A 23,820-nucleotide genomic window follows, 5' to 3' on the forward strand; every position below is an offset into this window, starting at 1 on the left:
ACCTGTTGTTCATTGCTCTCAGCCATACTCCCCTCATCTGAGTTCTGACTAGTTGCCCGGCCCAATTCATGTTCAGCATTAGCAATCTCAGCATTCAAAGCACCCACCGCAGAAGTCAAATATGAGATGATTGATGGTGTCTTTCTAGAGATTTTAGCTTTTAGCCTACTCTGATCTTGGCTTCCCGTGTGTTTACGCTTACCCATAGCAGGCTGTTAAGGGGATGGCCCAACCCTGCCTCCTCCTGGCTTCGACGGGTGTGGATGGGCCTGCCCTTGGCCCAGGCTTTGCCCGGGCGAGCCCATGCGCGTCCCGCAAGCCCCCTGGCACATTTATGTCCCGGCTGGCTGGGTATCTGTCGGGATTGCCAGTAGCGCAAGGATAATAAAAAAACGCCACTAACCTTTTCGTGTGACCAGCAGAGACGATGATAGACGATATGCCCCCCACTTCCTCCTGACACAACCCCCAACAGAGGAAGGCTACCCTTCTGCGTGGATTTGTGCCCAGGGGAAAAGGGAAGTGGATAAAATAATAAACTCGCTGTATTTCTTGTGATTCCCTCAAGGTCTGGTCTAAATAACTGTTAGGGACCGCATAAGAGGATGACAAAACAGAAGATAATGACACCTGCTCTCTCCTCTATGCTAAGATCACAAACTGTTTGTTCTCCTCACCCTACTCACCAGAATGGCTATACAGCTAGGAATAGAACGTGCGCATTCGTAAGTCCAAAACAAAACAAAGAGAAAAAATAATTGAAAGGTAGAGAAGACCAACTCAATTGTTCCTTTCTCAGTGAATGCGCAACCTAACAACAGCAGGTAAGCACGAATGTTCAATGGTCAAAAATAAAATAGAAGGCAAGATATGTAACTTATCTTTTTCCAACAAATGTCTGAGAGCGTGGTTGAATTCACAACATTAAGTTCTGGGGTTCCAAGTTCAGAGAAGTAATTAGGAGCAGCTTGAATCACATGAGACTTGACAAGGACAACGGCAGAGTACAGAGGAAATCCTTCCGTGTGTTATACTTAGTTGGTAATAGTTCATAGGTTATAATCACACAATGCCACTTCCCTGTCTGATACAGCTGAAGAGGAATTTGTACAGAACGCGTCTTCAATTGCAGACGTGTTCATGCAACAAAGCTCTTTATTACTTGCGCAAGCAATTTAAACGCATAGCAGCGCGTTTAAAAGCACCGCGGCTTTTCTGTGCTACAAAACGCGAACACCGGCGAAAATGCGGAGGAGGCGAGCACGCACTCCTTCCACAATAGTACCTGATTGATACCAACGGGAGTCTTTCAAACATGTATCCTAAGGTTCAGGATCTGGATCAGGGAACACGTCCACGGCTACAGTCTTCCAGCTGAAATCCGGCGGGGAACACCATCCGCCATTCCAAGCAGCAACTGGATGATTGACAAGCACTTTCCCATTGTGAAGGAGGTGCTTTTGTGTGATCCGCCCTGAGCCTCCACGTGTCCTGCCCCTTAGCATGCTTTTACCGGTAGTCTTTCTAATGCTTTCCATATTACCATGACGGTAAGACCAACAGTGGATTCTATAAGGGTATGATGGCCTCAGCCCCCAAGGGCATGAGATCGCCACAGTATCGCAGCTCCTCTCGTGGGACCGCACTGCCTTCTGGGGGATGGAGTTCCGGGCAGTCTGCGGTCCACGGTCAGGAGTGTTGAGGAATGGTGGCAGTGGCGCGACTTCCCCCAAGCAGACCCCGGGCCACGCAGCAATGAAGGGCACAGGCAGGAAGAACAACAGTCCAAGCAGGTAAGTGTGTCCTGCACCACGGGAGCCCCCTGGTAAATTTATGTCCCGGCTGGCTGAGTACCGCAGCTCCTCTCGCGGGACCGCACTGCCTTCTGGGGGATGGAGTTCCGGTCTGTCTGCAGTCCACGGTCAGGAGCGTTGAGGAATGGTGGCAGTGGCGCGACTTCACCCAAGCAGACCCCGGGCCACGCAGCAATGAAGGGCACAGGCAGGAAGAACAGTCCAAGCAGGTAAGAGTAGTTATTATTTTTTTTTATTTTAATTTTGCTCTTTTAGTTCCGTAGCAGGTTGTAGGTTTATTGGGAAATAGGGTGGGAACGAATTCAATTATATTAAATATATTAAAACATTTTTATTTCAATTTTGCATTATTAGTTCAGTAGCGGGTTGTGGGTGTATAGGGGAGTAAGGAGGGAAGAAATGTAATTATATTACATTTATTAAAAAAAATATTTTTGAATTATGCCTTTTTAGTTCCATAGGTGGTTGTGGGTTTATAGGGGAATAAGGGGGGGAAGTAATTTAATTATATTAAATGTTTTGAGTAATTTGTATTTATTAATATTTGTTTAATTGAAATAGTATAGTGTTAAATGTGTAAAATAATTCATTAATTAAATCATAATTGGTTATTATTTGTTATTAATTAATAGTAATTAATTAATTGGTAATTAATTATGGTAATTGTGTAATTAATGTTAGGTGTGTGTTGTGATGTTTATAGGTGTAAAGGGTGGGAAGTCATTTATTTTTAATTCATGAATTAATAATTGGTTGTTAGTTTTAATTTATTAATTGGTTATTTAGTAATTTTGTAATTAATGTTAGGAGTGAGTTGTGGTGTTTATAGGTGTAAAGGGTGGGAAGTAATTTATTTTCAATTGATGAATTGATAATTGGTTTAGTTTGAATACATTAATTATTAATTATGGTAATTGTGTAATTAATTTTAGGTGTGTGTTGTAGTTTTTATAGGAGTAAAGGTGGGACGTAATTTATGTTTAATTATGTATAGTTGTTAATTAATGTTAATTATTTGATATTTATTTTGGGTAATTGTTTATTTTTGTGTGTTGTTTTTACTTTCAAAGGGGTAAAGGGTGGGTACTAAATTAATTTTAATTATTTCACTATTAGTTGTTAATAGTAATAGTTTTTAATTATAAAATAAGTTTTAATTGTGTTTAATGATTTTATGGTTTAATTTAGGTGTGCGTTGTGGATAGTATGGTGTTAAAGTGTGTGTTGTCAATTAATGTTTATTAATTATTTTTAAATAATGATGTTAATTATGTAAATACATTTAATTAAAAATGTAGAAGTGTTTAGTTACTGCTGTGGTATTATAGGGTAGGAAATAAAATAAATACATTTATGTTTAATTATTTTTTTGTTTGTAAATATATCCTAGTTTAAAAGATTTTTTTGGTAAATGTATTTATTATTTTATTTTATATAATATTTGTAGGTTTTCGTTATATGTAATTAGTATTATAATATGTGTTCTTTTTAGATGTTTAATATATTTTTTTATTTTGTTTATTAATATATATATATATATATATATATATATATATATATATATATATATCGTTTTTTTCTAAGTGTGAATAGTATTTTTTTTCCTCCCCTTTCCAGCACTTTCCCCACTGTTGCACTCACTGGAGTTGGAATAGCAATTTTTACCCCTCCGCTATCCTGCACTTCCCCTACTGTTGTACTCACTGGAGTGGAATAGTAATTTGTATCTCTCCACTATCCTGCACTTTCCCTACTGTTGCACTCACTGGAGTTGGAATAGTAATGTTTACCCCTCCGCTATCTAACACTTATCCTACTGTTGCATTCAGTGGAGTGGGAATACTAATTTTTATCCCTCAGCTATCCAACATTTTCCCTCCTGTTGCACTCTTTGGAGTTGGAATAGTAATTTTTGCCCCTCCGCTATCCAGCACTTTCCCTACTGTTGCACTCACTGGAGTGGGAATAGTAATTTTTACCTCTCCGCTATCCAACACTTATCCTACTGTTGCACTCAGTGGAGTGGGAATAGTAATTTTTACCCCTCTGCTATCCAAAACTTTACCTACTGTTGCTCTTACTGGAGTGGGAATAGTAATTTTTACCCCTCCGCTATCGAACACTTTCCCTACTGTTGCTCTCACTGGGGTAGGAATAGTACATTTTGCCCGTCTGCTATCCAACACTTTCCCTACTGTTGTACTCACTGGAGTTGGAATACTAATTGTTACCCCTCCACTATCCAGCACTTTCCCTACTGTTGCACTCAGTGGAGTGGGAATAGTAATTTTTACCCCTTCGCTATCCAACACTTTACCTACTGTTGGTCTTACTGGAGTGGGAATAGTAATTTTTACCCCTCCGCTATTGAACACTTTCCCTACTGATGCACAAACTGGAGTGGGAATAGCAATTTTTTCACCTCCGCTAGCCAACACTTTCCCTACTGTTGTACTCACTGGAGTGGGAATAGTAATTTTTACCCCTCCGCTATCCAACACTTTACCTACTGTTGCACTCACTGAAGTGGAATAATTAAGTTTAAAGACTTTTAAATAGTTTATTGTATAATATCATTTTTTTTATTAGATTTTATGTTATTGGCGTATGTATATATATATATATATATATATATATTTGTAAAAAAATGTCCATATACAATTATAAAATAATTTTAAATTAAGTTTATTAATTGTTTTAAAGTAAATATATATATATATATATATATTATATTTTATATACGTAGGTTTACATTTTTTAAATGAAATGTATTTGTTATATTTGTTAAAAAAGTATATTAAATCTAATTACATTTTTCTAAATTAATTTTATTATTTAATATATTTAATAATATTTTTTATACATATATTAAAATCTATATTTTGTACAACTATATTTTTTACAGCAATCTTTTTTTACGATATTATTGTACTTACCTTTATAAATATAGGATGCCGATGTTTTTGACATCGATATTTATAACTTCAATTCAAAAACTTCGTAAAACCATAAAAGTATACATTGTACATCATAATCACAAGATAGATTATATACAATTCATTTAACATGTACTTAGAAGAACAATCTCCATGATTACATCATTATAGGGATTAATATCTAGGAGATATCAGGTTATTGTGGGTACTCATAAGTTAAAGCCTCTAGGTGTGCCAATTTTTTCCTTCTTCCTATGGCCATTGTCATATACGTTATAACAGACAGACATTTCTCACTTTTTCCCAAATCACATAAATAATTAAAAGCATCCTGATAAAAAACATATGTACCTCTTTTAAAAAGGGGGCTAAAAACTGTTTCCTAAGATCTTTATAAAAACTACAAAATAAAATCAAGTGCATTGTGCTCTGTCGTGATTTACCATCACGTGGACAGTTTGGGAGGTTTTTAGACCAAGCCCTGTTTTTGGGAAGGCAAACTGTACATGGATTCTTTCTAAACACATTCTAGTGAGATAGAATCTTTGTTGACTGTTTTTAACAATTGTCAAATAATTTGGCTGACCCTCACACATATGGGGGTCGATTCCGATTCGGGGGAAAAAACGTCCGTAAGATTTGTATCCGGAGCCCTCTCCGTACAAATCGTACCCGTCCGTCCGAGTCGCGTAGAACGATCCGTATTCCGTGAATCCATCCGAATCGTCGCCATCCGTACGTATTGCAAGGCTGAAACCGCGAACCGTACGACTCGTACACATGCCGTACGACTCGTACACATGCCGTACGACCCGACTAGTACGATCCGGACCGGGGTATGAGGACGCGATTCGTACGGTCCAGGTCAGGTAAGGGCGAGTCGTACGGAAAAGCACACAAACACATACACACCGTACGGTCCGTACCCCCCATGATCGCAGAGGTACGGTGCGTACCCCTGCGATCATGGGGTGTACGCACCGTACCCCATGTACGATGGGTGTACGCACCGTACCCCATGTACGCTGGATACACCAGTCGTACATGGGGTATGGTGCGTATACCCATCGCACATGGGGTACGGTGCGTACACCCATCGTACATGGGGTACGGTGCGTACACCCATCGTACATGGGGTACGGTGCGTACACCCATCGTACATGGGGTATGGTGCGTACACCCATCGTACATGGGGTACGGTGCGTACACCCCATGATCGCAGGGTTACACACCGTACCCCTGCGATCATGGGGGGTACGCACCGTACCCGGGGAGCCGTTCCGTACCTGTTTCGGCGCAAACTCTGCTTTTACGGCTATTTTCAGCTCCCGTAGAAAAAGGGTTGTACGGTCGTACCCGACACGTATCGTACTTGCTGGGTCGTAAAAACCAGCCGCGAACCGTACAGATGTTGCGTACATCGGGTTCCCAGGGAGAATCGTACGGAGATTAGATTCGTACGTTCTCTGTACGACTCGTACGGAGTACGGCTCCTGGTATGAATCGTACTTCGTCGTACGTACGGGGGACGTTGCAGGGTACGATTCGTATGGGAAAAACGCTCCGAACGGCTATTCAGAGCAGTTTTTCCCGATTCGGAATCGGCCCCATGGTGTTGTTGGTAACTAGCCACCATAGGTGTTTACACTCTTTTAACTCTCTCTCCTTTTCTCTTTGTTCTAGAAGTATAGTCCTGACCTTTTTTTTAGAATAGGTAAGGATTTTAACTGTGTCTGTTACGCCTATGTCAGAGGCCATTATACTCAGGGAAGTATCTAGATGGGAAAACCATTTCATTTTTTTCCAAGCATCTAGAGTAAGGCAGTCATGAATTATATCCTTTGTAATAGTGTCCCTGATTTGGTCCAAATGCTGTGCCACAATATAATAGGCCTAATATATTAATCATCTTCTAGAAAGGGGACTGCCAATTCCTTATGTGATATGTAAGTAGAGATAGATTTTGGTATTGCCTATAAGCGCGCCAAGAACAGCTTTTCTAGTGTCTGCAATTTTGCGCAGTTTGTATAATCCCACAAGAGGGCACCATAGCCAGCACTAGGCAAACATTTAGCTTTATACAGCAACAACATTTCTCTAATTGGTTTTTGGCCTATTTTACTAGAGAATCTAAAAATTGATTCTATTGCTCTTAAAAAATTCAGTTGTGATATATCTAGTTGACTATCCCAAGAGCCTGATGCAGTGAATTGTATACCCAGGTATGTAAAGGTTGTGTCTCTTCTAACCTCTCCCCCCTAATAAAATGTGTTATCATTTCTGTCCTACTTTCCTGGCTACCATGGTGACAGTTTTCTTTAAATTCACTTTCATGTCCTTATCATCCATAAAATCTACGAATGTATCTATCAGCAGCTGCAGCCCATTCGCTGTTCTTGAATGCAGGACCGCATTGTCTGCATAAAGTAAGATAGGAGCAGGGCGAGTGCCAACCATGGGGATGTCAGCTTTGATTTCTTGTAGGTATGCAACCACCCCGTTTATATAAAGTGAGAAGAGCAGGGGGGCAAGAAATCACCCCTGTCTAATTCCGTGGGTGACCGTGAAGTTGTCTGTACGCTGCCCGCTTGGGTCATATCGTACCTTTGCTGTAAGATGGGAATACCATTGCGATAAAAAATGAATAATGCCCCAGGGTGCTTCTAGATCCACAAGTGATTTCCAGAGTTTATTGTGATTCACCAAATTGAAAGCACTGCTCAAATCGGCAAAGCATGAATGCACTTGCCCTGTCCTAGCTACCGTATATTTATTTATTAAGAGGTGTAAGTTGACACATTGTTCTATTGTCCCAATATCTTGTCTAAATCCATATCGAGTGTCAGAGAGTATATGTTTTCCTCCGCCCATTATTCTAGCCTTCTTAGTAGGATTCTGCCCATTAGTTTGGCACTCTAATCCAGAAACGATATCGAGCGATCGCATCACCTCGATTACCTTTCTTAAAAATAGGGATTATAGTGCTTTCCGTCCACGCGGTTGGGAGGAAACCCTTTACTGTAGAATTACATACTTGAGCCAGCACTGGTGCCCATAAAGTGACGTGTGCTTTAAAGGTATCAATTGGAACCCCGTTGGGGCCAGAGGCCTTCCCACTATTAGCTTTACTTAGGGCATTGGTGACCTCTTCTAAAGATATATTAGGAATATTTGATGGTTTAATTGGGTAAAAATGTGTTGAAGGCACAATAAAAATACTGCCCCCTGGATTAAAAATGGTATTAAAATGTTCTATTCAATCCCCCTGGTGAATACATTTCTCAATCTTTGGGTCGTCTTTCTCTTTTAAGAATGGTTGGTTTATCATTTTACAGAAGAGAGTATTATCCTTCAGATCAGCAGCCTGGAGCAAATCTTCCCATATTTTCGCTTTCAAGTCACTTTTCTTTTTATCAAGGGCATTTTTATACATGGATTCCAATGTGCTAATTTATACTCTATCTCTTGGCGACATCCGCAGGGCTTTCCTCAGTTTTCTATCTATCACTGAGCATTCAATATCGAACCATCCCGTTTTTATTATAACTCGAAATTTGTGTATGGGGATATTTTGGGAGTTGATATTCTATCAGTGAACCAAAAAAGTTATCTTCTGAAGTACACAGCAGTCCACAGCAGCAGGCAGTCCTTTGAGAGCCTTTCCGCAGGTTCAGAAAGCGAACTGAATAATGGCTCTGAGGGTTCAATTTTTATACTTCGTGCCTTTGAAGTAGAAGTTTTAAGAGCATTCCACTTGAAGTGCTTGGAGTTTCCTACCTCCCCTGCTCTGGCTTCAGGATGGCTGTATGAACAATGAAGTGTTGAGGATTCCTTTGTGTGACAACAGGTCATAACTTATTGATTTGAAGTACTGCTATTCCCAGTTGCGGACCCCCATCCTGTTGTTACTGGCCCATCCAGGCACACCAAATTCCTCTATTGTGTGGCTGTCTAGGAGGAATAAACAAAGTCCAACTGCCACTGCACCCAGTCAAGTGACCCAGAAAGAGGGCAGGAAAATGGCAAGTTTTTACAGTGGCAATAAAGCAATATTTATTTTGTAATGCAGCCCATTTTCTTTAAAGGAACACTGGATGCATTTGAAAAGAAAAATGAAGAGCTACATTTTCATTTTTTAAGAGTAGGCTTAAAAGATGTTGGTGCACACAGTCACAAAGGGATAGGGGAATCCTTCCCGTTTGACAGTGGGTTATCACCAACTTGAAGTTGGTGGTAACTGCAAATGTTTTGCAACCACATTCCTGGTCACAAAACATTTATACATATCAGTGCTATTCAGTATTAGGAAAGAACGACCTAAACACGCCCCTTCCTAAAACTGAATGGCAAAAGCAAAATGCAATTCGGTAAGAAGTTACTGAGTCGCATTTTGCCTTCTGAACGATAGGTTGTTTGCAACTGGTAAAATGCTTTGTACATCTGGCTCTTTTTTCCACATATTATGTATTTTCAGCAGTTGAGAGCTGACAATTCTTAAGAAGCAGTAGAATCAGCTTTCTATAGCAGATGAAGGTCACCTTGGGGTGTATTTACTATGACTTAGTGCTGTGTTTGTGTCACAAAAGTGATGCAAACAATGCAAAATCCTTTTTTACTAATTTACTTTCCAGTGTGCAACTTGTTTTGTGCTGGAAAATCACTTGAGAATAGCGCAAAGCAGTGCATAGTGCTGCCTTGCATTTCTTAGCACCAAGGGGGCATTCCATTTGTGGTGCATGGGCGTTCCCAGGCAACCACACAAAGTTTCTGCCAACCCTATTTACTAAAAAAAAAGATAGAAAGGGTTTTGTGTCTAAAAATAGCGCCCACTTCAACCATATGCTATCACAGAGAAATGCGTTTATTTCTCCTTTCTTTTCCGACTTTGCATATCTGCTGCACTGTACAGCACACACACACAAGGTGGGAAAAGTTTTAAAGTTAATCTAAGCATAGTATTTTGGACTGGAAGGGTATCCTTCCAGTACAAAACCTATGCTAGACTCATGCAGACACCCTTGCACTATGGTGCAAAGGTGGTGTGTGAAACACAGCAGCACATTTCTGCGCCGGCACTAGGGAGAAGAGAGGAGGATGCCATATTTCTGTAAATATGGCATTCTCCAGCTCTCTCCCTCTTTTACATCGCAGCACATCATTTGCAGCTGCTACACTGCACTGCGTGATAATTTAGTAAATCTGAGCCCTTGTCTTTAGTAACAACTCGCCCCCCATTGCATGAAGCACTGATTGATGTAACCCTGCAGAATGACTTCCAACAAAATGGACTCAGAGTTGAAAAGGGAATGTACTAGTGTCTATGGAATATACCCAATGCTAGAGAAGCGGCTTACGAGGAGAAGCTGAAGAATAAACTATGGAGATTGGGTCCACACAAGGGCCCCTGAATCTGGATAAACTAAATCATCAAAAGAAGGAGAGACTTTTCTAGTAATGTGGCCGTGGTGGACATTTTGTAAGAAATTGTCCTGTGCTAAAGGGAAGCTATCAAGCTTGTATCTCAGGATCAAACCTTGCACAAGCATTTGTTGGCCAAAAGGTCACAATTCTATCCGAAACTCAGCCTTATTATATCAAGCAGTCCTGTGTTGACAACAGCTCTAATTGACAGAAGAGCCTCGGATAGTTTTATTGATAGAGATTTCTGCAACAAACAACAGAGTGCAGTGATACATAAGACTCTGCCCGAGGTTGTTTTTGAAATCGATAATACTCCTCTGGCTTCTGGAGACAGAAACATTGCTGCTGGCTATGGAAAGTGGTCATGTTGAGCCCGTTATTTTGGATGTGATCTCTTTGCTGATGTTTCTTATTTTGCTTGGTACCCCTTAGTTAAAACTTCGAAACCCTAAAATCCATTGGCAAGAAGAGTACATTGTAATGAATTCTGATTACTCTAAACAAAAGTGCTAACCAAGATTCACATCTCAGTTGAAACAAACTCTGACTTGTCTTGCGAAGCAGGAGCAGGTAGAAGAAGTGTCTGTCACATCAACTTATCAAGAAAAAAATGATGTGGTTAGTTAGAAAGGCCCAAATACCATACCACCTCGTCAAGAATATGATTGCGCTATAGATATCCACCCTGGAGCTTCGATCCCTCATGGCAGGATATACCCATTGATACCAAGGGAAGGCCTAGAATTAAAATAATATTTTGAGAAAAGCTCAGCAAAAGAATTGATCAAGCATTCAGTATCTCCAGCAATGGTTCGATCAATTGCCTCCCAAAATGAAATGTAGAATATTGCCTCTGTATTGATTACAGGGAATTGATTGGCATGCCCATCCGCGATAGGTGTCTCCCAACTTAATTTCAATCATATTGGACCAAGTAAAGACTGCCAAATTATGCCTTAGGGGAAATCATAACTTAGTTCATATCAAAGAGGAGGTTGAGTGGAATACTGCTTTAAATACCAAATATGGTCACTAAGAATACCATATAATGCTGTTTGGTCTTTGTAATGCCCCTACTGCCTTACAAAAGTTTGTCTATAATACATTTCAAGAGATTTTATACAGTTTTGCAGTCATCTATCTAGACGACATATTAGTGTTATCTCTGAACTTCGAAGTGCATTGCAAATGTAGGAGATGTTCTACAGAGATTGTGGAGACACTCCATATATGCAAAAGCTAAGAAATACATCTTTGAGATAGATCGGTTGTCCTTCCTGCACCCTATAACTTTAGATCAAGGAGTACAAATGGATCCGATCAAAGTAGAATGGGCTTCTTCTAAAACTGTGAAATTTGCCAATAGACAGTTGATGAAAGTTTCTCCTTGATAATAATCAAGCTCATTATTCAACTGACTGAGAAGACACAACCTTTCAAGAAGAGGAATAAATAAGGAGAAGCTTAGTAAGCTTTTAATGCCTTAAAGACTACATTCACATGGGCACCAATTCTGAGGCCCCCAGCTTGCACACAATCTTTATATGTCAAGAACATCATACCTTCTTTTGCATATGGAGCAATCTTATCCCAGACACATTATTACATTCACCCAGTGACATATTTCTCTTGTACCCTGTCAGCTCCTGAGAAAAACTACACCATATATGATTATGAATTATTAGTGACCAAGGAAGTATTTACAAAGTGGAGACATTATCTTGAAGCCTGTCCAATCACTGTCTGGGCAGATCACAAAAACTAGATTTTCTAAAGAACAAGAAGCGTGCTTATGCTAGGCATGTCAGGTGATTCTACTTTTCCCATGTTTTTGCTATACCATCCCTTATAAACCTGGTTCACAACAGGAACCGGCTGATGGACTCTCCAAACAAGGTTTGGAAGAAGAAGATCAAGTTGAATACCACCATGGAATTAGAGAAAGAGAAACAGCTATGAGAAAATAGAAACTCAAGAAGGAAAGTTCGCAAATTATTTTCCCATGAAAATCATCTTTTTTAACCAGTGGAAGAATTGCAACAGAAAGTTCAACACATGACTAACACTGTTGAGGACATCCTGGGCTTAGAATAATTCTCAAGGACTGGTAGCCAGAACCTTTGGTGGACCAACTTAAAGAAAAGGGTGAAGGCTTATATTCAAAATGGTGTCATTTGTGCCCAGAGTAAGTTTTTCTAAGAGAGCCATGGGGTTTGGTTGAAAGCGATAAAACACATGGATGTGTGAATGAGAAAGTTGGATAAAGTGTTAAATGCATGGAGCAATTTGAGATCATATTTTAGAGTAAAGAGAATTCCAAAGTCTCAGAATGACTATGTGAATTAAACATGTAATTGCTGTATTTAGAGTTTGGTTTTGTCCCAGATTTAACATGCTGGGTTGGGTTACAGTATGGATATTTTAGGTATGTGGTTAATGTTGTATATATATATATATGTTTATTATTTTATGGATTTTAGTTTGCCAGATTTTTGCATGCTGTTATTTATAAACTTGCTTGGGCTTTTTGTACTTTGTAACCAATAATGTATATAGGTTTTTAATGTTTCTTGTGGCATCTTGTTTCTTTTTATGTATCGAGGGAGCTGTTTGATAAGCTGTAGCTGACAACTACAGCTAATGAGCCCAATATGTTGGTAATAGCATTCTAGATAGGTGAGGAGCTGGAGACAATTGGATGGTTGGGACACTTTCTTTTACCATGAACCAATAAACTTGGCATAACTACTGTATCTGACATCATCTTATGATTCCTGGAAACGTAGCTTTATTTCAGGGTAATTACAACCACTCATACACTACAGACACCTTACTGTTCGTTAGGCCAAGAATACATGGAATTCATAGTAAAGACATTTTAAAGTCTCGCAGGGAAACATAGGGTTATGGATTATTATAGATTACTTTTTCAAATGTGAACATATCATGCCATTATCAAAACTTCCTACAGGAGCGGAACTGGCTAAACATTTCTTAAGAGAGGTGGGTAGGCTCCATAGATTACCTGAGGTCATCATAACTGATTGAGAAACACATTTTATGTCAATTTTTTGGAACTCATTGCTAAAACAACTGAGAAAAATAAGCTTTGAATCCATCAACTTTCACCATCAGACTAATGGACAGACAGGGAGAACTAATCAGACTATAAAGCACTACTTGAGATGTTTTATGGTGGAGCATAAAGAAAATTGGGTCTATTTGAATACCATTGGTCGAGTTTGTATTTATGGTAATTCATTGTAGAGCTACCTTGGATTTTCCCCATTCTTCTGTAGAAACAGTTTCCATCCTCCTGTATGGCCTGAATATGTGATGTTACAACGCCACATATTTCATCACGATAGGTAACAACGCGGACGTTACATCATCTTCGTTGTTACCACGCAAGGCATTACAACGCAAGTCGTTTTTACGACTTGCACTAGATTGCGCACTGGATTTAGGAATATTATAAATTACTATTCCTACTCCAGTTAGTGCAACATCAGGGGATGTGTTGGACTTAAAATCCAACACATTCCCTGGTGTTGCACGCCATCTATTGCAAGTCGTTGAAACGACTTGCGATGTATTGCCATGCGTGGTAACAACACGGACGATGTAACATCCGTGTTGTTACCAACTCGTGTGGTACTCACAGCATTGTAAACGCTGTCTCTCGTATGGCCCTCCCATTTTTCCGTGAATTATATACCTTCTGTAATGTCCTTATTGCGAACCCTCTCTCATACACACAAATCTGCTCTACAAAATCTATAATAGGCCAAAGTATCACACAAAAGGTTTGCTGAAGCAAAGAGAAATTAAGTGAGTAGCATATTCAGAAACCCAATAAGTTTGATTATAAATAAGACACTTAGCCATTTCTGGATCACATCCAAAGTGTGAACCCAGTTTTGTCGGTCTAGTTCCCATTCTAAAGTTAATTGGTTCTTCAGCAGTGAAACTGAGATAACCAGGCCAATGGAAGATCCATCCAATGGAAGCTGGTTTGCTTCCACAGTTCCTGAAGCAAACCAGCTCAAGGCAGTCAAAGGACTAAACCACCTCCCTTTATTTCTGAATGTAAAATAGTGGTGACTGTGGAGATCGGTTCACTGAAGACTAGGCCTGAAAGACAGGATTTGGGTCTTCCAAGTCTCACATAGAAGGACATTCAATCAGATTTGCAGTAGCACTGCATCCCAGATAATTTAAACTTCCCTGTAAAAATAGCACATTTCCCCGCAACTGCTTAGTGGTATGGTTCCCACATGCCTAAATACGAGCATCATTTTGGTATTTCCTTGCACTTTTTTTCTCTTCTACCATTTCCCTTCATGTTTCCTCCTTGCTGTGGCTTCATATTGACTTACATCTGCTACATGTGATTCAACACAGCCACCATGTCTCATTGTCCCCTGGTGCTCCCAAGCTCGGGGAAGGTAGCTGGGTACTTCCTGGGTTCATTATTGATATTGGCTTTTGGAGTTTCAGGAAGAGCAAAATGGTTGGGGATTGTTATGTAAATGGTATACCAACACCAGCGCTATTACTTACCATATGCCTTTGTTTTTATAGAGAGACATGCTGTACCAATGGTGTGTTCAATTCCTTTAGGATCATCAAGCAAAAGCCTGAGCTTCAAAACATCTAAACACCTTGGAGATGTGACCTCTATTCCAGTGTGCTTTTTCTCACATCACCATATTCCCCTATTACAAGCTAATATGTTTGAGATTTCTCTTTCTCCGCTTACTGTTATTACTACCTTTGGAATTCCCTTCTTCTACATGGCTCCAAACAGGACTGTGACAAAATCAAACACATTTGCTATTGAGAATGCTGGGCCTGGACAGAAGTGATTTTGCTCACTTTTGGGTGATTTGCTAAAGATAGATTTATTATTTTCAGAAACAGTGGTCCCTAGACAAGGAGGGATACTCATGCGAAATCCCTATATAGTTCAAATGAATTCTATATTCTCTGTCCAGCCAGACAGGATTTAATAAGTAATATGATTGTGTAGTCAGTTTATCTATACAATATCAAATGGGACACAGCCTGTGTCCTACTACCACATACAGACAGATGTGACATACAAAGAGGGGAAGAGGGGGGGGGAAAAAAATTGTCAGGCAAGAAGAGGCAGTCTGCGTACAATCAAATTTTGCAGATTAATGAATCGTAAATACACTACTGTGACATTTCATATGATGCAGTCAAAAACATATAGTGAATATGGTGTCGACGACGTTTCGATCCCTATATTAAAATGAAGGGGTCATCTTCAGGACATTGTTATTCATGCCTGTATTACATATACTTCTTAAGCTACATGCCCAATTAAACTAAAGTTGTAAAATTGCGGCATTGATCAAGTGATGGAAACGGGTTAAAAACCGCAGAGTAGTGAATATGGTGTCGACGACGTTTCGATCCCTATATTAAAATGAAGGGGTCATCTTCAGGACATTGTTATTCATGCCTGTATTACATATACTTCTTAAGCTACATGCCCAATTAAACTAAAGTTGTAAAATTGCGGCATTGATCAAGTGATGGAAACGGGTTAAAAACCGCAGAGTAGGGTATAATGCGTTTCCACGGGCTGGGAAATCCGGCAGCTTAAAGGCGGGATGCTTGGGAGAATACGCCTTATGGGAAGAGAAGCGGTGGTCCTCAATGGGGTTCCGCGCTGACAGTTGAGCCAATGCTCGGAGTGACTGTCACTCCGAGCATCCCACCTTTAAGCTGCCGGATTTCCCCATTATAAAAATATGTCAATTCTATCCAATTCATAATTGAGACATTGCACAAGATTATTCAACTAATTCATTTAGGTGAAAAATGTACTGTGATAAACCTGTTGGACACTTATTTGCATGAGTCAAGGTATGCCACTCATCAGCTGTATCCTCAGTTGGCACCTCAGTGTTTGACCTTGTTGGTTTACTACTCCAGCTAAACTCCACTTTCTAAGCCCTTACTATAGTTATTACTCCCTTGGTGGCCAAGAGGCAACATGCAATCATTAAGAGAAAAAACTTAAGATAGTGTTTTAATTAGCATCACTGAGAGTTCATCAAATAAATAAACTTGTGGATGAAGGTATTTTATTAGCATAACAATGAAATAATCATAGAACAAATCTCTCTCTCTCTCTCTCTCTATATATATATATATATATATATATATCACAAGGCTCACTCTCCGTCTGCTCTCCTTCACTCGCGGCCGGGTGCTTTGAATGGCGGGAGACGGTACCACGCCAGTCACTACCACAGACACAGCTCAGTTGCAAAAAGCACACAGCACTCGCGGGGGACTGTCCAGTATGATTTAGACGCGTTTCGGCCACCGCCTTTCTCAATTAGAGGCCGGCGCCACCCTTAGGCAAAGTATATATACAGCCAATCAACAAAATAAAGAAAGGACATGTATAGTGCATTCTGACCACCATTTCTAAGTGGTATACATTCAGTTAAATCACTGACTAAATTGCGCCCTGGATGGGCAATGAACGCACAAATAATAATTATTTTACAAATTCAGCCCTGAATGGGCAATCCACAAAAATATGTATAGTAAATACAAACAACTCACAGATTTAAACATTAGAAAATCATCAACAGTGCAGAAAAAACCCAATATGAGACTCATAGATGGACCGCTAGCTCCTCCCCAGCATTCAGGCCACCCGGTTTCTTGGTTTGGTTCTCAATAATATGGCGAGACTCTAGCCTGCGTAGCTGAAGCAGCCTATTTCCTCTCCGTATATCTGCCGGTACTTGGTCCATGCAGTAAAAGCTGAGGAGTTCTCGGTTGCTTGGGTGAGACACTTCAAAGTGCCTCGCCACTGGATAAGTGGGATCTTTGTTTTGTATGGCCCTCAAGTGTTCTAAGATCCTGATTTTCGTTGGGTGAGTTGTACTCCCAATATAACGCAAGCCGCACGGACATACAAGACAGTACACCGTATGGCTTGTGTTACAGTTCATTAAACTAGTGATCTTTTTGGGCTCCTTCATCCCTGGTATCTGGTAACTAGTCACCTTTCTGCTGTTTTTACACGCCTTGCATTTAAGGCAAGGATAAAATCCTGTCACTTTCCCAAAAGGTGGAGGTTTTTCCTCTTTCTTACAGTGGCTTTGTACAATGTTTGATCCCAATGACCTAGCTCTTCTGAACGTTATTAACGGGGACTTAGGTAAGTCCTTACCGATGACCGGATCAGATTTAAGTATGTGCCAGTTCTTCACACACTTTTTTCTTATGTCCTGGGCATCTGTTGAATAGTTCATGATTATCCTCACACTGTTCTCATTACTGTCCTGTCTCTTAAGTGACACAGAGCTATCCTTTGAGATTAGATCAGATCTCAATTTCTTATCAGCTTTTAATTTGGCCTCCTGTAATACCTCCCTGGTATATCCTCTCATTCTGAACCTCGACAGGCTCTCACTGGCCGCATTTTCAAAATCATCTTGTGTTGTACTGTTCCTCTTAATTCTCAAAAGTTCACCATAGGGTATACTCGATATAGTTTTCCCTGAATGGCAACTTGTTGCGTGGAGCACAGAATTACCGGCTGTCTGTTTTCTATGCAATGCTGTACACACTTTTCCTTCAGCTATGAACACTTTAAGGTCCAAAAAATTCACGGTTTCTGTGCTAATCTCCCCACTAAATCTGAGATTAAGGTTGTTCTCATTTAGTACGTTGACATACTCCTGGGCACATTCAACAGAACCTTTAAAGACGATAAACAGATCGACTATATATTTGTACCAGGATACTACCCTCTCTGTCCATGCGGCATTTTCAGCCGCCCAGGCCACCTGCTCCTCCCACCAGCTGACGAAAAGGTTTGCGTAGCTGGGGGCGAAGCAGGTGAGGCATCACTGAGAGTTCATCAAATAAATCAACTTGTGGATGAAGGTATTTTATTAGCATAACAATGAAATAATCATAGAAAAAATCTCTCTCTCTCTCTCTCTATATATATATATATATATATATATATATATATATATATATATATATATATATATACTGTGATTTGGTTAGCACTACAGATAATATGTCATAGAAATAAATGTATTCATGTATTGATTTGGTTAGCATAACAAAGAGATCATCAGAGTTCCAGACAGATTACACTCAGGATCTAGTTCACTCGATTTGAAGGTATATCGACAGTGGAAATACAGCAATAAGTCAAAAGCCGTTGCTTTTTCTGCACTATTGAGTGCCTAATAATATGTTTTATGTAGAAACTGGCTACTAACTATTGACCCAATAACACACTGCGTTGTCTCCTTGCAAATGGTGGTACGTGCCCGGTACCTTCATTTACGCCAACCTACATTTTGGGATTTCTGAAAAAATACAAATTTTTTCTACACATAAATGTTCAGTATTTGTAAATGTTAATTGTGGTTTGTCATTTATTTTTTTTCATTATGTATTGTGAACCCCTTCAACAGGTGCAGAGAGGAGCCTCATTGTATGAAGGTATTACTGTACTACAGCAGAAAGCACAAGATGTCACCATCTTTTCTGAAAAGGTGGAGTCACTTAAAAGAATTGAGGTTACCACTTATCAGGTAAATTATTTACCTTTTTCTGTATTTATTAAAATATTAATTTGTCTGGCTTTATAAAGCACAGATAACGCCCTACAAGGTGTCAACGCACTATGCAATGGTCTAAATGGAAATCCAGTTTGGGCACAGAACTTTGTATGAAAGATCCAAAATCTAGACAAAAATATCATGCCTTATTTTATTTAAAGTAAGGAATAAAACATATCATATTCGGTTCAATCTCAATACTAACAACATATTGTTATTTTCGTAAATGTCACTTTTTGACTAGATTGCTGAACCAGGGATCCTATTTAGAGTTTGGCAGACAGGGTATACATACTCTGTTACACATGTGACAGAGTAACCTGCCCGCCAAGTCCTCGTCCGCCCGCCTCATATAGAGATGGGTGAGCCTTCAGTAATCAGTTTACAGACCCACTGCTGGCTCCATCAACAGAATACTTCCACTGATGACTCCACGGAGTAGGGACAGTCAGAGGAAGGACATTATACCATCTGCCCATTTAGGGTGGGTGGTGTAATCCTTGTTTCTTCCTGCCCATCATCACCAAGAAAACCTGGTGGTGGGGGATATGAAAAAGTATGAATAATGATCTCCACATCTTGGGAGAAACCTCCAAGAGTTTGGCATCTATGAAAAGCAATGGCTGACATACACCACATATGTTGAACATATAAACACTGTAATTACAGTTCCTTTCAATGTACAGAGTTGTCCACTGGGCTGGGAGACAAATCTACATTTGGCAGGCGGAGTATCCTTCGGATGTCGGAGAAAATTACCTCCACCCTCCCAACAGACACTACTCAGTCTGACAAACTTGGAATTAGCCCCCATGTCTTAATTGTAATTCCCAAGCTACTGGCACGTGTCATCATGAGCATTATTATGGGCCAGTCATACTAAATTACAATTCTGGCATTCACACAAAGCCAAGAATTGGAACTTTTGCATTGGCCAATGATGACCTTACATGGTGCTTGTGTAGGTGGGAATAGGGTAAATGTTTGGGTCTATCTGAGGTGCAACTGTAGGTGCATTCTTGCTGGAACAGATGTCATGCACACTCCAAGAAGCCTGTAAGTATAACAGACACTGCACTTTAGGGGGAAATAATTATACAACAAAAAAGTCCACTGTGCACCAAAACGCTGCAGAGCCGGCTGATCCACCTCCGGAAGTGACTGAATTTAATTGGCATGGTGCTTGAAATGAAACTACATGCCGTGTGCCTCGCTAAGCAGAAAATGGTGGTTGCTGGGGCACAGTGCACGTTCCTTCAAATATGTCAGCCCCCTATTCCGCTTTTATGTGCCAGTGACACAGCACCGGGGATTTATGTTCACCAATAACCCCGAAGACTGAAGAACACCTCGATTAGTCTGGAAATTCATTTAATCAAACCAAGCAAATTGATGATGCGTGGGCTTCTGGGAGCGCGAGCTATTGTAAGTCGTTCTACGTTGGCACTGTAGGATGGAAATGCTCCTCTGTTGAAAGCAGATTATTTAGGAGAGGAAAGTCTCTAATTCTTTGAGCGACAGGAGAGTCGATGGCTTACACTGAAGGGTGAATTCAATGAAAAAAAGAAGAGGAACAGGCGAGGGCGCTTAGGCCCGTATCCCAAGTACAGTCCTGCGATCAGGTTTTTAGGACAAAAATCTGCTAAAAATGAGTTTCTGCAATATATGAGGGACACAAGTATTACTGTGCCTGACTTAAATTCCAGTCACTGTGCCAGGCAATTCCAGGCCCGGAGTGCAGAATACAACCCTGGTACTGGAATTGCAAATCCAATTATTGCATCCGAGACCCCTCCCTACCTGGTCCCTTTTTCGTGCGCTTTTTGGACCTACTTTCAGCCAGTGGCAAATGTATGCAGGAAAGCATTTGGTTTTACCAGGTGTGTTCCCAAAACCACAGAAACTTGTATGCATGATGGGAGGCACCTCTGAAAAACTTGTGATTGGGATCATAGTCACAGTGGGCCACCAACATTTTGTAGTTTGTGTAAAAAATTAGAGGAAATGTATGATTCCTATTATACGCATTATCTGCCTCATTGTTTACGCTTCTCCCTACAGCCAGGTCGAATACCTTATCTCGCTTTTGTGGTTTTTTTTTTTTAAATCAGAGAATGTACCCTAGATTCAGTGCAGGAGTGTAAATGGCCACAAAGAAGTGAACCCACAGTGGAAACATTAAGCAGAAAACTAAGGGAAAAAAATCTCAGATGAACTTGAAATCCCAGAGGGTCTTTGCGTGCACAGATAGCGGGCTTTGAAAGTCCTGAATAATGAATAGAAAGTTGTCTGATGCCATCATGTGAAATAAGACTTATGGCGGTTCTTAAGTGCCACTGACTCAACTCTCTTGTCCTTGGCTCCTGCTGCCGCATGTGAAAGCAATAATCTGGCAGGGATAGGATGTGGCATCAGAGGCATGAGCTGCAGCTACTCAGACTTCCATTTTGACTGATCGCTGTAACCTACCATGCAGGTATCTCTGGCACCATTAATACCACGATTGCTGATTAGTAATAATCATCATTTCAGGTGCAAATATCTCTCATCACAGTTCTGCATCCCTCCATTCAATCTCTTGTATATTAAACCGGAAGTGGGAGGGGCTTCTAATCATTCTATGGTCGAAAGAGAGAAGTAAACCATTTTATAAATAGTTTAATGTAGGTACTAATGGAAGACCTGCCTTTCGGTATCGTATCTGGACAAGGGAGTTGCCTGCCTCCAGGGGATGAATCACCATCATAAAGGCTGTGACGAGGAACAGTACCCTAGTCACCCAGACAGACTCTGACCCCATCCTAGAAGGTGTAAACAAGTACAAGGTATGCTCTGGGATCTGATACAAGGTATTTAAACCTGTATGTTGATGTTTTGTTTAATTTGCTAGGCATTGCTTGCCCTTTTATTGATGTCCTCTGTTTCTGAGACCCGCCGTGTGACAGTGGTGGGCAGGACTTTCATCCCTATCATTTTTTGATTCTTGATCTGACAGAGGATTTTGTCCAACCCTAAACATTTCACCACCACCCCACAAATGGACCTTGTTCATTTCAGCTGCACCAAATATCTCTGTTATTGATGAGAATTGATAGGACAAGCCAGGAGGATTCTTTAAAGCTCTTGATAATCGTGTGTTGTAGGAGGTAGATGCCTCCTTGTGATATAAGTGATAAAATCCAGGTCTACAACTACATTCCCAGCAACATAGATTTGCTAATGTCCCTTTCTTTAATGATGTCTTGTTACGTATTGACAGCTACTGTGATCACTTTGACTGTATGACCCATTTAAATGAGCTGATTATGAAAGGAATCCCAGTAAGACATCTAGGCGGGGAGGGACACATCAAGGGATACAGGGAGGAATAGGACCTTGTGTTCAATGTACGTGGGTGAAACCGGCCCTGGGCTGCTTGTGTTCCGGTTCAGGGAGGGCCTGGCTTCACAGTTCGGGCTGGACTGTTCCTATGAAGAGCAGGGTCAAGACTGATTTGCAAATGGCTGGTTCCAAACTGAGGTTGCATTGTGAGCTAAAGAACAATGGGTTGGGATGCTATCTCGAGCAATTGCCAGTAGTTAGACAAATCGCTATCATTCGTCCCATCACCTTGTGTGTGTTTCATGCACCGCTCTTAGTGGCATGGGTGTGTCCAGACTTGCATCCTGTGTTCAGTGTCACTGTAACCAAACTATACACGACTGATGAGCACATAACTAGGGTGAAATCTAGTGGGCCCTGAGCTCCAGGGGTCCCCCTCCAGTACTGTGCACCAGCGGCAGGCTTGATGGCCTGAGAGCTCCTGACTAGGTATGGAGCATGGGGGGACCCCTCCATGTACTTTGCAGGGGTGTCCCCTCAAGTTTTGTTTCACCACCAGCAAAATCAGTCCTGATTTGCTTGTGTTTCAGTGCAGGGAGGACCTGGCATGTCAGTTCGAGCTGGACTGTTCCCATGAAGAGCAGGGTCAAGACCAATCTGCCTATGGCTGGGTCTAAAAAGAGGTGGCATGATATGTAGGAGAGCAATGAGGTGGGCTGCTACCCCGACTAATTACCAGAGGTAAGACAAATTGCAAGCATTCCTCCCATCACCTTTTGTGTGTTTCATGTAGTGCCCCCTAAGTGGCATGGATATGCCCAGACGTGGGTCCCATACTCACTGTGGCACTGGAACCAAGCAACATCTAGCTGATGAGCCCATAACTAGGGTGAAACTGGTCCTAGGTTGCTTGTGTTCCGTTAGTGATAGATTCCTTACCTTAGAATAATCCCCAGGCGTCAGACTGGATCCTGAAAGTTTTGCTTAGCAGTACCCGTGCACATCGGTAGGTGGCGTCGTGCGGCTCCTCGTCCGTCACTGGCGTCGTGAGGGCCGAGATGACGTCAAGGAGACTACTTAGGCGCCATCCATGCGAGCTGACGTCAGTTCTTTCTTTTTCCACCCCGAAAGCGCAGATCCAGATTGAGCACATACCTCAGTCATTTTTTGACTACTCTTTTGAGACTTTTGTCTCCCCTTCTGTCTCCGGGTGCATGTAGGGATGCCCGGCTTTAAGTCTTGTGGGTCGTGTCACCGTAACATGTCGGTGACGGACCCCCACAACGTGTGCCTCTACTGCCTAGAGACCGACCATGACTCCCGCGACTTCCGAGACTGTCGAGCCATGGCCCCAAAGGCTCTGCGGGAGCGGCGCCGGAAGTTGCTGGAAGCCCTGCATTCCTCTCCCCGCCGCTCCGCATCTAGGGGCCGTCTCCTAGACCGCTTGTGGGACCGGAGCCGTCGCTCCTCGGGCTCTAAGTCTTCACCTTCAGATTCCGGTAAGCAACGCCATAAAAAGAAGTTGAAGAAGCGCGTTCGCTCACCGACGTCCACCTGTTGCTCCTGCGCCGCTGGCCCTGGCCTGGTCCCACCCTCGTCTCCGCCCCATGCACCGCGCTGGGTGCCGTTCCTTCCACTTCTGCCCCGGTTCCCGGACCGTTTTGTTCCGGCCTGGGATCCGCATTGGGA

General features: G+C 41.3%; 1 protein-coding gene across 1 annotated transcript in view; it reads left to right on the forward strand.

Moving 5' to 3' along the window:
• LOC144799873 (uncharacterized) overlaps window positions 1-23,820 on the forward strand; it is a 434,568-nt gene that overhangs the window by 321,046 nt on the left and 89,702 nt on the right. The window contains exon 9 of the mRNA XM_078671473.1: window positions 18,664-18,783. Coding sequence (XP_078527599.1) covers window positions 18,664-18,783 — 120 coding nt within the window. The remainder of the gene's footprint in view (window positions 1-18,663; window positions 18,784-23,820) is intronic.

Source organism: Lissotriton helveticus, chromosome 12 (assembly GCF_964261635.1).
Source record: "Lissotriton helveticus chromosome 12, aLisHel1.1, whole genome shotgun sequence".
Classification (NCBI taxonomy): domain Eukaryota; kingdom Metazoa; phylum Chordata; class Amphibia; order Caudata; family Salamandridae; genus Lissotriton; species Lissotriton helveticus.